At 41.9% G+C, this 14,021-nt stretch overlaps 2 protein-coding genes and 2 long non-coding RNA genes across 4 annotated transcripts; 3 read left to right on the plus strand and 1 right to left on the minus strand.

The window, feature by feature from the left end:
• Positions 1-1,886, plus strand: LOC116614373. Its single transcript, XM_032375298.2, has one exon. The coding sequence runs from the start codon at positions 149-151 to the stop codon at positions 1,718-1,720; it is 1,572 nt and encodes a 523-aa protein (XP_032231189.2). The 5' UTR covers positions 1-148; the 3' UTR covers positions 1,721-1,886.
• A 2,699-nt stretch (positions 1,887-4,585) lies between these two features.
• Positions 4,586-8,684, plus strand: LOC5506854 (dermatan-sulfate epimerase-like protein). The gene has a single exon (XM_001627490.3). The coding sequence runs from the start codon at positions 4,983-4,985 to the stop codon at positions 8,472-8,474; it is 3,492 nt and encodes a 1,163-aa protein (XP_001627540.3). The 5' UTR covers positions 4,586-4,982; the 3' UTR covers positions 8,475-8,684.
• Positions 8,685-12,002: 3,318 nt separating this feature from the next.
• Positions 12,003-12,969, minus strand: LOC125559096. Its single transcript, XR_007306346.1, has 2 exons — positions 12,840-12,969; positions 12,003-12,320 (listed from the first exon to the last, which is right to left on the minus strand). It is a non-coding gene; the product is annotated as an uncharacterized LOC125559096 (long non-coding RNA).
• LOC116614377 lies at positions 12,120-13,789 on the plus strand. The gene is made up of 2 exons (XR_004294495.2): positions 12,120-12,230; positions 12,832-13,789. It is a non-coding gene; the product is annotated as an uncharacterized LOC116614377 (long non-coding RNA).
• Positions 13,790-14,021: the final 232 nt, after the last annotated feature.

A 14,021-nucleotide genomic window follows, 5' to 3' on the forward strand; every position in this document is an offset into this window, starting at 1 on the left:
GTTCAAACATTTCATATATTTCAATGGGCTAATTAACAACTTAAACTCTTTCATGGTTTAAAACGCTATACAAGCGTGAAGTATCGCTCTTTTTTTTGTGGAGAGCAAAAGTTTGATCGGTGTGATCCCTGGTGGTCCTCCCTCGCCAATGGTCATAATGTCACTGCTGTCTTCTTGTGACATGTCCGTATCGCTTAGTGTGCTTTTGACGGCCAGTGCAGTATTTTCAACAGTGTCATCTCAGACACAATATTGGTTCCGACCCGTGAATTCCACAGCTAGATTCCAAGACGAGCCCGACAACCATGAGAAAGCCGAGGGTAATCTTCAGTGGAAAGAAACAAAGGACAGACTAATGCAGTCCCTTGAGAACAGCCAATCTGCTCAGATGCGCGATTTTCTCGGTAACATCAGTGACTTCGTTAGGGATCTTGAACAAACCTACTTTAAACTTGGTGTTAGCCCACGAAATACAAGACGTCTTCACAAAGCTCTGCGCAAAGCCCGCAACAAAGAACCGGTGAATGTACTCATCATAGGCGGGTCTAACAGTGCGGGTGGCGGAATAGACCGGCGAGAGGGGAACCTAGAGAGCACCTATTACGGCGTATTCACTCGATGGTGGAGAGAGACTATGACTCCGATTACAGGCTCAGAGCTCATCGTGTATAATATCGCGATTGGTGGTACAGGGGCTGCCCTTTTTGCATTTTGTTTTGACGCGTTCATCCCTGTGAATCAGAGCATTGATATAGTTCTTGTTGAGCTGGCGCCGAACTACGAGTTACCAGGCAAAGCAAAGCCGCTTGAGCAGTTAACACGACGACTGCTTACCTATTATTCAATTCCGGAGGTCTTGTACGTTAATGCTGTTGGAATGGATAGAAAATCGAACCCAAGATGCGAGAACCTTGAAGATTTCGGACAAACAGAATTAGCGGATTATTACCAGATAACTTCGTTTAGCTTAAAAAATATCATATGTCCGATGGTCGGCGGACAGAGGGTCGAGAATTTGGACATAGCCTCTAAGATGACGAGCAAAGACGGGAATCATATATCGATAAAAGCGCATGCGTATTTAGGGAGACTGCTGATTAATCACATCCGAGAAGTGTTCTTGGCGCAGATAGGGGGTAACTATGTGCTTAGCGCTGGGGTGGGTCTACCCGAACCGTTATTTCTGCTAAATCCCCTGGAAGTTATCACAAATCCTCAGTGCTCGACAAGTGTGACACCAAACTACCTCCAGAATTTTTACCACAGAACTCTCAATATCCAACTCTTGTCATTCCGAGACTTCACGTTTTATGTCAAACCATACGTCAATTTCTGGGCGAAAAAAGGGTATCGGCCAATTGATAGAATGGATAAACAGCGTGGCTGGCTAGGGCGTGTCCCGGGGGCGTACCTCAAGTATGGGGTTGTAGTGCCCCCCTGTAGACCCAAAATAAATCAGATCCAATCGAGATCGATTGGTGTTATAGTACATAATGAAAGTGAAAGGGGGGGTAAAGGGTTAGTTTATCTGGATCAGAAAAGACATCAGGGGATCGTGGTTGATGCCAAAACGTATCGAGGAACAAACGATGTTTATACGATCGCTACCCGAGTTCCCCCCGGATATCACACGATTACCGTCGAGGTGTTATCGGAAGGTATGTTGCTGATAACTGGGGTTGTCGTAGGGCCCCCAGATTTCTGCTGCAAGTTTCTGTGATATGACGGAAACAATTATCGCTCACTGGTGGACATGACAGATCTAATAAGGCGGAAAATTTCTCTAAGTACTTAGTGAGTAATATCAAACAAAATATCAAGTGCGACTTTTTTTAAATTGATGCGACTTTTTGTAAAGTGTCATTGAAATTTGAGCTTTTCGTCCTTAAGCTCATACATAGCGCAAGGATGATCAAGGAAAAATATCTTAAAAAGCAATTGTGCATTTCGGCCTCACGTTATTTGTGTTCAAAAATCAGTCCGGAATACAAGGAACGGATGGCCATTGTAAGAAATTGTGACTTCTTTCTCTATCTCGAATTGCGAATTTTCCAGGTTTTTCGGTCATGTCTCACTGGGGTGGAAACAGGCCTCAAGACAGCGCGCGGTGCCTGCCTGCCCGCAGGCGTTTACCCGGTGTTTTTTTTTTTTTTTCGTTAGGTCTATCGCAAGTCGTAGCCGCCATAAGGCCGCCATCTTGGTTTTGACTGAGCCAGCTTGGCACGAGTGACAAAACCTTCCCTTGCCCCCCCCCTCCCCCCTCTCACTTTGCGCTCGGCCCGGCTTTTGCTCGACCAGGGCAAAACAAAATGGCGGCCACGGAAAACGGACTAATTTAGCGAAAAACATAACGAAAACACCGAGAAACCGCCTGCGAGCAGGCTAGCTGCGGTGATAAAATATATATATATATATCAATAGAAATACAAAAATGTGTAAATATTAAAAAAGTAGAAAATCATCTTTTAATAAATCAAAGTGTACGACAAGGGGGACGTACTCAACACCTTCACAGCAAAAATGTAAATTTATATATATATTGTAAAAAGATTTGACTATATCTAAAAATAAGATGTGCGTATATATGGTATGGTGAGCGATAGCGACACCAGATTTTAACACTGCTGATTATGAAGGAGCCCTTACTTACTACTGCTGTTAACAATATTCTGCGATTACTCGCTGATGACTTTCAACAGCTGAATTAATCTTGCGTCCGTCATTCAAAATCCTTGAAGCGTTTTCATTGGCCAGCACTAAAATGGTTTCCAACTGCGCCACCTTTCTACGCTAATTAAAAGAACACTTCTCGCAATCTCGATCCATACCAACCCACGCCGCTTCCTAAAACCTAACCTGCTAACCACTTCGTTTCTGACATAGTGCTCATACCTATTGAAAAAAGAAATAACCGCGACTCCATCCGCAAAGCAAGAGAAGCCACACTGATAGCTCGCACTCTTGGTGGCCTAAACCGGCGTGAAGAAACCGTTTAGCTGTTTAGTAATCCACACCACCCTATTTACCATCTTCCATAAGTTACTCCTTACTCAATTACCATTTTTATCTAATCATCAATGAACTTTGTACATATACTAGCTGTAACATGCCACTATAACTCATTTATAACCTGAAGAAGGCAGGTATTGGCCTGCCGAAATATCGTTCTAAAAAAACATAAATCTGCGTTGTTGTCGACTTTTTCTTTTAAAGGTTTTTTTTAATTAATCAGCTGCCGACACAGACTACAAGGTCCGACGCACACCAGCAGATAGAGGCTGTCCGGTGGTTTCTTCCTACGTTAGTTTGACATGATGGCAACCAGCGGTTGAAAAATATCGACGAGAGTCCGAAGAATATTGACAATAACAGGAAGCTTGTAATGGATCCATTGTAACTATAAGAAGGGTCCTGAAGGGGTAAACGGGAGCCGGGAGTCGCCTTATTTTGGGCCGGGAAAACGGGATTACAGACCGGAACGGGATTTGTCTGCCGGGAACGGGAATCAACATGCTTCAACCGGAACGGGATTTTTCAAACCTCTTCTTGGTTATGCTGAAAACGTTGTTAATCTATATTTTTTACGCATTTTAAGAGCTTTTTAATAGCATAAAACCTTGCTGTTCAGCGGACGTCACTTCCTAAGACTCCTCACCCTTCTCCTGTTCTCAGTAATTTTAGACACTCTTTAACTCCCCCCCCCCTCCTCCCTGAAACCCCTTTTCAGGACCCTTTTTATAAGAAAAGTTCTACCGGTGTCAGTCAGCAGTCATCTTTCATGCGTTTTCATTGGCCAGCACTGGAATGGTTTTCAATTACGCCACTTCTCGGCAAGGCGATGACTAATATTTTCACGGACAATTTATTTTGTTGTTTTGTTGCCCGATTTTTTTTCTACGGCACACTGTCTCCAAGGAATGCTTGTGCAAATTGTTGGAGAATTTCGTAAACGGTCCGCCAGATATGCATTTAAAGCCGCATTGTCACCAGTTTACTTCCGGAGGTCCGACGGAAACCTCAATCGTTAAAAGACAAAAGAATCTATTCGAATCCGAAATATTTAACAGGCCATCCGCTCTAAATTAGCAGTCACATCCTCAAAGAAACTTCCAATAGACACACTGCTTTCTGTATTTTGAAATATTTTCCGTTTCTTCCGTTAAAAATCATCGGAGATTCTTACGTAATCGACCGGAAGTAAACTGGTGACAATGCGGCTTTAATTGTCTGTCCCTAAAAGGGAATAAAGAGCTAAAAACGATTTTTCGCGAAACGTTGGATCTTTATTATTATGGATGGGCCATTTGGGCAAGCAAAATATTCTAAAAAAAATCGAACAAGCGACCCTTAGGGGGAAAAATCGATCAAGCCAACTCACGATAAAAAGATATGAATAAGGGAAAAAAGAAAAAAAAATCAGTTACCTCCCCGTCAGATATCAAATGGACGGTCCCTTATAGTCATGCCAGGTGCAAAATTTGCTTATCAGCTTACAAGATTAGATACCTCAGAAGAAACAATTCGTGACAACCAGCTAAAATTTCCTCTTTCCCGGATGAATGGAAACGCATTGGCTTTAAACCTTTGTCATATTTAGATGACGGAGGGCGATTCAATTTTTGATGTTTATCATTTTATAGAAACAATTATAATGCGTAATGGAGCCCTTCAAATGTTTTATGAATGACAAACAAATGATATTAGCAAGATTCGTGATTTTAAGTCTTACAAATTGACATTCTCTGTAGCATATCAATTTGCCCTTGTTTGTGGTTTATATATTAATTGTGGCAATAATATGAATTCCTTTCTAGCGTCAAACCAATTTTTCGCGTCTCCGGGATTTCCTGCCGGTACTTCAGTATGCTCGTTCGCTTGACGAAGAAGAATCCTCTTTAGTTTCTTTTTATTGTGTGAACTTCACTCTGTGATCCCCGGTTTGACCTCTGTGTAAATCGAGGAAGATTCACCCTAAAGCAGATATGCGGCTCCTAGTAGGCATTTTAATCACTATTATGAATTACTACTCCGTGGTTTATTCGTTAGAGACGGCACAAGGAACCGAGGAGACTTTCCATCCGTTTCTTTACTTCTCCGAGGAGAAAATCCTTACGTTTAGAAGGCAAGCAAGAACAACTCACGAACCAATCTTGAGACAAATTCGCGCCGCTGTAGACAAAATTTATTCTAAGCCCTCTCAACACGTGCCACCAAAGACCTGGAATGAATTCGCTTCAAGCTGGAACGAACATTATGGGAACAACTTATGTGTGTTGGCTATGCATTCGGTTTTGCATGAATGGGACCCGAAAGGAAGAAAATTGGCCTTTGTGTTCATGAATGCTTTGACTAATCTAAAGAACTGGCGGGTAAACTCAACACCAATGGACGATGTACCAGTCGCACACTCTCTGAACGGAATGGCCACGGCTTATGACTTCTTATATCCTTACATGGACAGCAATCAGCGCCAAAAATACCTGAAGAAGATTGTTAATGAAACACGAGAATTGTACAGAAACTCAAGAAGAAAATGGTGGGGAAGGTCATATATACAAAACCATGTTTTCACAAACTACGTTGCGCTTCTCACGAGCGCTTTAGTCGCTTCTAGACACTCGCAATATTCAACCGAAGCCAAGGAATGGATATCAAAATCAAAGCTCATGCTCTCTAGAAACATGTATTTATTGAATTATGTCATTGATGGCTCAATAGAGGAAGGTGTTTCGTACGGCACTTACACGTCACGCTCAGTCACGCAATTTGTGTACCTCGCGTCACGCCATCTTGACTTAGATTTGACTCGAAGTTTTTGGCTAAAACAACACTTTTACTTTCTGTATTACACAATACTGCCGGGATTTAGAAAAACTGTTGGCATCGCCGACTCAAACAGGAACTGGTTCTATGGCCCGGAGAGTCAACTAGTATTTTTAGATGCCTATGTCATGCGTAATGGCTGGGGAAATTGGCTCGCCTCGCAGATCAAGCGCGATAGGCCGCAGGGCTCCAGCTTCCAGGCCTCCTCCATGGTGAACTGTATGCTCCATACTGAGTTTTTATTCTATAATGCAAGCATCAAACCCATAGAGCCGCCGGGGTTTTACGCCAAGGATATGCATGTGTTTAGTGACTGGGGCGTGGTCATATATCGCGACAGGGCGGGGCACTGGTCTGCATCTATTAACAAGTCACGTGATCCTAATCAAGCTGGGACTTTTCTTTCCTTCAAGTGCAGTGTTCTTCACGGTCGCGCTGTGAATAAAATGGTCACATCAAAGCCACCTGTGTCATGGGTGCGCGGGTTTCATAATTTCAATCCGGGACACGAGCATCTCGACCAAGGGTCCTTCGTGTTCGCGCCAAATGGCGTACCCTTCATCACCGAGTCCCTTTACGGCCCAAAATATACATGGCTCAACAACGCCATACTTTTTGGTCCCTCTTTTACCTCTCCATGCTCCAAACCATTAGAGGGGCAGTTAGGCGAGTGCTTGAAATGGCTCGATTACCGGAACATGCAGCCGTGGCGAGCACGAGGCGAGGTTACCACAGCCGTGAACGAGGAAGGATTGGTGCTAACTTGTGGGGAGATGGGTAGCTGGTATCGCGCAGGCCTGGGCCTAGCAAGCGTATACCGCTGTCTTGTACTTCTGGCTCCTAGCGTTCTTTTGGTTGTGGACCACGTTGAGCGTTTTCAAAACACCACCAGTACTGTCATGAGTAGTTTCTTCCATAATATGGATTCGCCGTTTTCGCTTGACGAATGTGCAGGTGTTTACGCATGCGCAAGGAATAAAATCAACGGAGAAAATTATCGCGTTTTAGGAATCAACTCCCTCGGCGTGAAACAAGGGCTTTTATTAGGCTTCATGAATTATTCAACTCGATACCAATTACGACAAACGTTCTTCGTGAATATCACGACTCCTCTCAAGGAAAAGTACACCCGAGCGGCATATCTATTTCTGGGGCCTGGGCAGGAGGTGATAGAACTGCGCATGCTCAGTACAAGCGATCACGGTGTCCACATTACTGTCACGGTCAACGGTGTCAAATACACGGTTGCTATAGCGACGAAACACCGCCTCGCTTATACTAGGTTCAGGTGGCTTGGATTTGGTGGTTATGCCAAACTGAGAATACAACGCTCGAATAGAGATAGAACAATTCGCTTTGGATTGAATTCCTTAAACGAGACCCATTTACCCATAATTCCACACGAGCCTTTCACATCCGGGCATTTCTTTACCCTCGTATCTTTCCCTATGGCCGCCATTACGGTCGTGGTAATGTTCTTGTACTTCCAGCTTACTAGAACTGTTGCTATACGCACGTGTTATAGGGTCACATTCATCTTTCTGATGCTCGCATGGGGGATTATTGCAGTCCTAGTCCTAATCCAAATTTGCACTAACAGGAAATGTTCTCTAGCAGTATCAAAGCAGTCAATCATGGAAAACGTGAACTCTGGATTTAGAAAAGTACGGAGACCTGTCCCGCCTTTTGTAGTTACAACTTCACTCCCGCTAGGTGGTGCGGAGTTACTTGGAGTGATGCTTCAAAACGATAACGATTTTTACCATTTTAGGATATCACATAAGAATTTCAACGCCGCCGCACAAAACAGTTCCAATGCACCGCGATTTCAAGACAAAGAGACTCTCGACACATGCGATTTGTATCGCTTCACTCTTCCCGCGGCTGAGGCAACGTATGCAACGAAATGGTTTAAGACTTTTATGCAAGACCAACGCGCGTTCGACACCAAGCTTCCAAAACGAGCAGATACGTCTTTTCCTGCGCTACGTTTAGATCCCGGATGGTCTTTACGAGTTGAATGGCTTCGGAAAGTGGTCGGGAACCGACTTAAAGCTGTCATAGTAGTTCGTGACCCGAGGAGCTGGGTGAATGCATGGCTCAAAGAACTCCAGCTAAACCGAGCGCTTCTGCGAAAAACCAAGGCCTCAGTTTTAGATTTGAAAGAACATCGCTGTAGAACAGAGGAGGAGAACCATTTTGTGCCTGAACTAAAAGGAATTCAACGTATTTTAAACTCTGTACCAGACGGGGAGGAACTCTCGTCTCATAAATTGCTTGCTCATTTATGGTCCACGCACACAAGCGCTGTCTTGCGCCTAATAAAATACGTCCCTCGAGGATCCATCCGACTTGAGCGTTTAGAGGATTTCATAACAAAGCCTGAACGAACAGTGGAGAAGATTTACCGGTTTATGTCCCTCGTGGCCCCTCCTGGAGTCAAACATCGGATGGTGCAAAAGGCAAGGACAGAAAGCCCCAAGGCAAAAGGCTCGCATGAGGTTATGGGCCCTAAACTGACGTCATATTGGAAGACAGAGCTTACAGAGTCCCAAATACGAGAGATAGAAAGCATTTGTTCTCTTGTGATGGCAGAGTTGAACTACAAACCTGTGTACGCCACTCGAACCTCGACCTCAAGGCGAGGCTAGGTATAATGGAAAAAGGTGTTCAGCAACAAACTGTGTTTTCCCATTTAAAACCTCGACCTCAAGGCGAGGCTTGTTATCAAAGGACAATGAAAAGGTACTAGCCGAATCCCTGGCGTTCTTGCAGGATACCTGTGTCCTGTGCAAACCCTGTCTTTAACCCTTTCTCCAGTTCTTAATTGAATCAATAAATAAATATTGTTTTCTCGTAAACACATGTTGCTTAGTACTCATGTAGAAAGATTTTGAAAAATATCAAACTCTTCTAGTTACCCTTGAAAAAGTAGTAATGTTCCCCCTCTCTCACAGTTACCTTACTAAAAGAAGTCATGCCCCCTTTTCCAACAAACACACAACATGCCATAGCTGCTTCGAAAGATGGTATATAGATTTTATAAATATTCACGGTACTACCTTTACATGTTAGACTGAAAACAATCTCCATTTTCGCCTTGAAATTTTTTAGTTTAAAAAAAATGGTTGGAGATTTGCGCACTAGAATATAATCTAGTCTAGTTTGTGTTAAATTTATTTATTAAATAACTAATGTCAACTCTCATTAGTTCTGAGAATGGCATAGAACCTATAGCACAGAAGTCAAGGGTTTTTCTCCAAACATATGGCACTTTTGTATTGTTGTTGTTGGTCACTGTTTTTCGTATTGTTTGCAATAGTTTCGAAAGCCAAAGGTAAGTAAGAAGTTTACACATACTATATACACCTATTTAAATTAAGTTTGACAATAAGAAAATTGACAAAGCTTGACAAACAATGTTATTTTCTTGCGTTAAAAATGCGTGCATTCACTACATGGGCCTACCTGGATAGCCTCACTATATGCCATAAACAGATACAAGACTTGTATTTTCAATAAGTGTAAGGCAATTGTCATTTTCCATTTTTTATAGATAACATAACTAATTGAAATAGTCTTATTTTTATGAATTAATGAAACTGCCTCACAGTTTCTTATTTTCAGCCCACAATTGTCAGTAAATCCCTCTACGGACAAACTTGCTACCAAACCTTTATAGTCAGCTTAAAATTTCTTTTCCCTTGTTTTGAATTGATTGAGCTCTTAATTTAGAAAAAAGGCTTCCTTTTTGTTAGGGAATATCCTGCACAATTCCCACTCGGTCAGTGCATTCCACGCACGCACTTGAAATGAAATAAGATGAATGTTGACTATCCTAATATCTTTTATCCGTTTATAGTTCTACTTTACTTATTTAGAAGTGGCTTTTTTTTTTAAAAATAAACTAAAAAGGGACTAGTTACAGATATAAAAATACAGTAAACGCCTTAGTTTTACTTGCGTGTTTTTGATCACCTTAATTTTCTTACCTCCCTATTCAATTTGGGTACAGCAAACTAACCGCGCGGCGCTGCTATGCTATGTTAGGGACGTGCTTTCTCACTTGCAAATTTGAAATAAAAAAAACGCCCAAAACGCTTTAGAATTCGACCGAGTTTGTACGGTGTAAGTTTGTCTATAGGATAGATTCATTGTTTTTCGTATTCTTGCATTGGCATGAAAAACCCGACGTAAGCTTGCAGTTTGCACATTTTAACCACCGCTGGCGAGTTAAACAATGTTGATGGCCTATTTGCATATCTCTTGACAACAAGTTTGTGTTTTACCCCAACCAAAAAAAAAAGAAAAATGAATAAAATAACTCGATAAGTTTGAAACATCTGCAAAAAAAATATACAAACACGAATAGAAGCTTTCACCGGCAAGAGTTCGGCACAAAACTTTCGCAATTCCTTACTTCAATATAATCACAATCAAAATTCATCAGAGAGAGAACACAGAGTTGATCCCTTATTGCAGCTGAATACTGTACAGAGGCAGTGGTTTAAATACTTTTTTTCGTTTTTTTTTTTTTAGTTTAGCAAAATATGCTTAAAAAAGCATATTTTGCTTTTTTAGTTTGTTTTTTCAGTTTATAAACAGAGCATAATATGCTATGGCCGGCCAATTTTATGACAGGATGAGTTTTTTTTTATTTTGTTCGGAAAACAAACACATCTAAAAATATTAGGAAACAGCATGCGTCTACCACCAATTATTAGCTAAAGTCTTGGTATTAGTCGAAGGGTCTGTGTATCTGAGCCCGAGCCAAGTAATTGGCTAGATGGTAACCCTTTATCCGTCATTTTTGTTAAAAAAAACGTAAGGCTGCGATTAGTCTCCCGCGCAGCCGTCCTTAGGTCAGTCTAAAATCCCTCCTCCCTGACTGACACTAAGATGGAGCTGTAAATCAACACAAGGTTGAAAAAGTATGTTGCGCGCCTCTGTTGAACAGAGTAGTAGCGCTGATGTAAGCGGGTTTGTCCTTCGTTAGCACTTTTGCGCCGACAAAGGGCTAATGCTCGTAACGTCAGCGCAACTACTCTGTTTCACAGGGGCGTACAACATATCATTTTAACCTTGTGTTGATCTACAGCTCGCCTACTCGGACCATCTAGTATTTTGCAGCTTGTCTGTAGTCTTTCTAGTTATGACACTAAAGACAGCTCTGCAGGGGACTGATGATAGTATAACTAGAACTCCACGAATTTAGAGTAGCTCAAGCCGTTCTCCTCGCCTTTGAGGGGATGAATGTAAAAGTCTTGTGGTCCTTACCAGCCAATGGGAGCAAGCTGTTTAAACACGTGTTCCAGAACCTCACAAAGAACACGGCAGGTGCCTGTCAGGTTTTTTTGCTTCGTGAATGACAGCTGTCGATAATTCAACTTAAACAACAAGCTGCAACTTTGCCAACTAAACCTCGCGGATAGTGTGGAGTTCCCGGATGACCTGCTGCCGAGTGAAGACTTCCTCTACAAGGGTATCGAGGTTGGAAGCGGCAGACAATTTTTACTTTGAAGGGGATGGGAAGAACGCATAGGTTTTCTGGATTCAAAATGGAAGAATCTGCTTTGAAGTTGAGGGCTGAGGTAGGGAGGGATAACTAGCGTTGCACCCAACCACCGATTACATGATAAGAGCTACAATCAGCGAATTAAATGTTGATAATGTTTTCAATGGAAAGCGCCCTTGTCTAGGACCCCCCTCCCCCTCCCAATGTTGCAGTCTGTCACCTGCAACCTTGGTCCTGTCAACATTGAAAAGGGGGGAGGGGGAAATTTTTGTGTTTTCATTAAAAAAAATAGAATATTGATTTAGAAATCCTTTGATCAACCATTGAATTTTCCGATTGTAGCTATCAGGTGTTTTTAAAAATCGCAAGCTTGGGAATTCTATGTCTAATGTATGTCTAGTTTTTAACCAATATGGCGGTCTCCCAAAAATGGTAAAAACCATTTACCACGGCATACCCCCACTCAATCACTACTTTGGCTATAGTGATTCATCTATGGCTACAGATGAAGTAAGAAATCAAATTGTATAATGGTCCGGATGTGATGCGTAAATATATATGTAACTCCTATTTCAGGTTGCAATCGGGAATCGGCGTATCGTAACCCGCAGGGCTTCATGGGTATCAAGTAAATAAGGAAATAAGAGTATATAAAAAATCCAGGTTTCAAAAGCTGTACAATTCTTGCTCATGTTCTTATGAACATTCAAAAGGCTTTCACATACAAGGATTCAGTGTATACTTTTTCTATGGTGATATTTTCTTCTTGGCTAGACCGCGTGCTTGTCGGGCCCATGCCCCGCTGGTTCTCTTTGTGCCGCGGACTTCATGTCTGACGGGTCATCTTCTCACACATGTATCTGTCCGAGAAGCAACCGGACCTGCTTGGCAAGTAAGTCATCATTCCGCCTAGCGTTTCGGAGAATTTAGTCCAGCCCACACACACTTTGATATTAGAGATGGTAAAGGCGTAATACGTTTCCTAGTTTACACAAAAATATCGTCATTCTTGTCGTTATCAATTGTTATTATATTCATGAACAAGATCAACGACATTATATCACCATCACCATCACCATCATCATCAGTTTCTCATTACAATCATCATCATTTTCTCCATTATCATCATCACCATCATTATCATTATCAACATTATCATTATCACTATAATATCATTACCATCATGATCACTATCTCATTACCATCATCATCATAACAAAAATAATAACCTGCCACAGTTTTAATAAACTGGCATATTTCAGGGGCGGCGGAGAAATCCCCAAAAAGGTAGGAGTGAGGAAAAGGCCTCGTATAATGCCTATAGCGCACTCAGTTTGAAATACTGGAAAACTGAAATACTGGGGGTAGGACGCTACCTCGCCACCGCCCCTGTATTTGTAATAAAACGCTAAATTTGTAATTCTCTTGTAATGCTTTCTCCCCTCAAACTATAACTATAAACAAAGTAACTCGGAAACTATTTTATCACACAGATACACACTTCACTTGCTCAAACAAGCAAGCTACCCTGTCCTGTCCCAAAGAAGCAGTGTTGAATATCCAGTGGGCCCTTTATGCCAGATCAGCCAGGGAGCCATGTGATCACCCGGCAAGAAAAATCTGCACAAAGCACTATCCCAAGAGGCTAGAACTAGTACAGGCTTACTGTTATGATAGGTTATGTTAGAATGAATCCGTATTTTGTTAATTGTAATAAGCAAATAGACAAAGTTAAGATATTTGCTCTAGCTAAAAGGGTTGTTCAAGGTTGAAAGCATTCTTGAGGCATTGATAGTTTTTGTTGATTTAGCTTGAATAGGAAGTTGTTCGCTTAATTAGCGACATAATGACATTTATCGGGTCGTACCATGTTTTGGGTACTTATCTGTCTTCAACTTCCCATTAAGTTGGTAAACTTACAAGTCTCTGCTTATATAGTTTCCTTTAGATGTCGTACGTTAATTGTCGGTATCATTATAGCACAACACGTAGGATCGCCCACACTCAAGTAGGAGGTGCTTAGCTCTGCAGTGTTGGCAATCTGATTAACTATGTTAATCTAAGTCAGCAAACATCACACCTACGCTACTTGAGCGACCAGTTCTTTCCCCTTCCGTTCAATAACTTTCGATTACAAGTTACATATTTTTTTCTCCCAAGTTACCTAATGACCTTTCCTACCTACTCCCTTAGTTTCATGGCAAAGGACATTCATTTTGTATCCTTAAATTCTTTTCAAAGCTTTCCTTTGTTATCGCTAATTTTGCCGAGAGTTAATGATATCTGATGTAACTGTTTACATTGTCAAGTACCGTCCAATGACCGCACTCTGCACACGTGGTCAGTGCTTGTCAATCAAACGTACTACTTGTTTTACTACAAATAGGACCGCATTGTAATTCCTCATTACTCTTCATTCCACTGACTCAGAATAAAGGTACGACTCCGGTCAAAAGAAGTCCTCCCGCCTAATCATTACATTACTGTCAGGGAAAGCGGTCTTGCATTTTCCTTGTCACTACAGACACTGTGCTTGGATTTGATCCATGCCCGAATGTATTTAAATATCTCGAGTTACGTTTTTCGTGTGTGTAATAGGTTAATTTACAAATGTCTAGGCTAGTTAGGGCCAGGCTTTATCCAGAAGGGTTCCAGAAGTGCCGTACCAAGGGGTTTTATTTAA

This window comes from Nematostella vectensis, chromosome 13 (genome assembly GCF_932526225.1).
Source record: "Nematostella vectensis chromosome 13, jaNemVect1.1, whole genome shotgun sequence".
Taxonomy (NCBI): Eukaryota; Metazoa; Cnidaria; class Anthozoa; order Actiniaria; family Edwardsiidae; genus Nematostella; species Nematostella vectensis.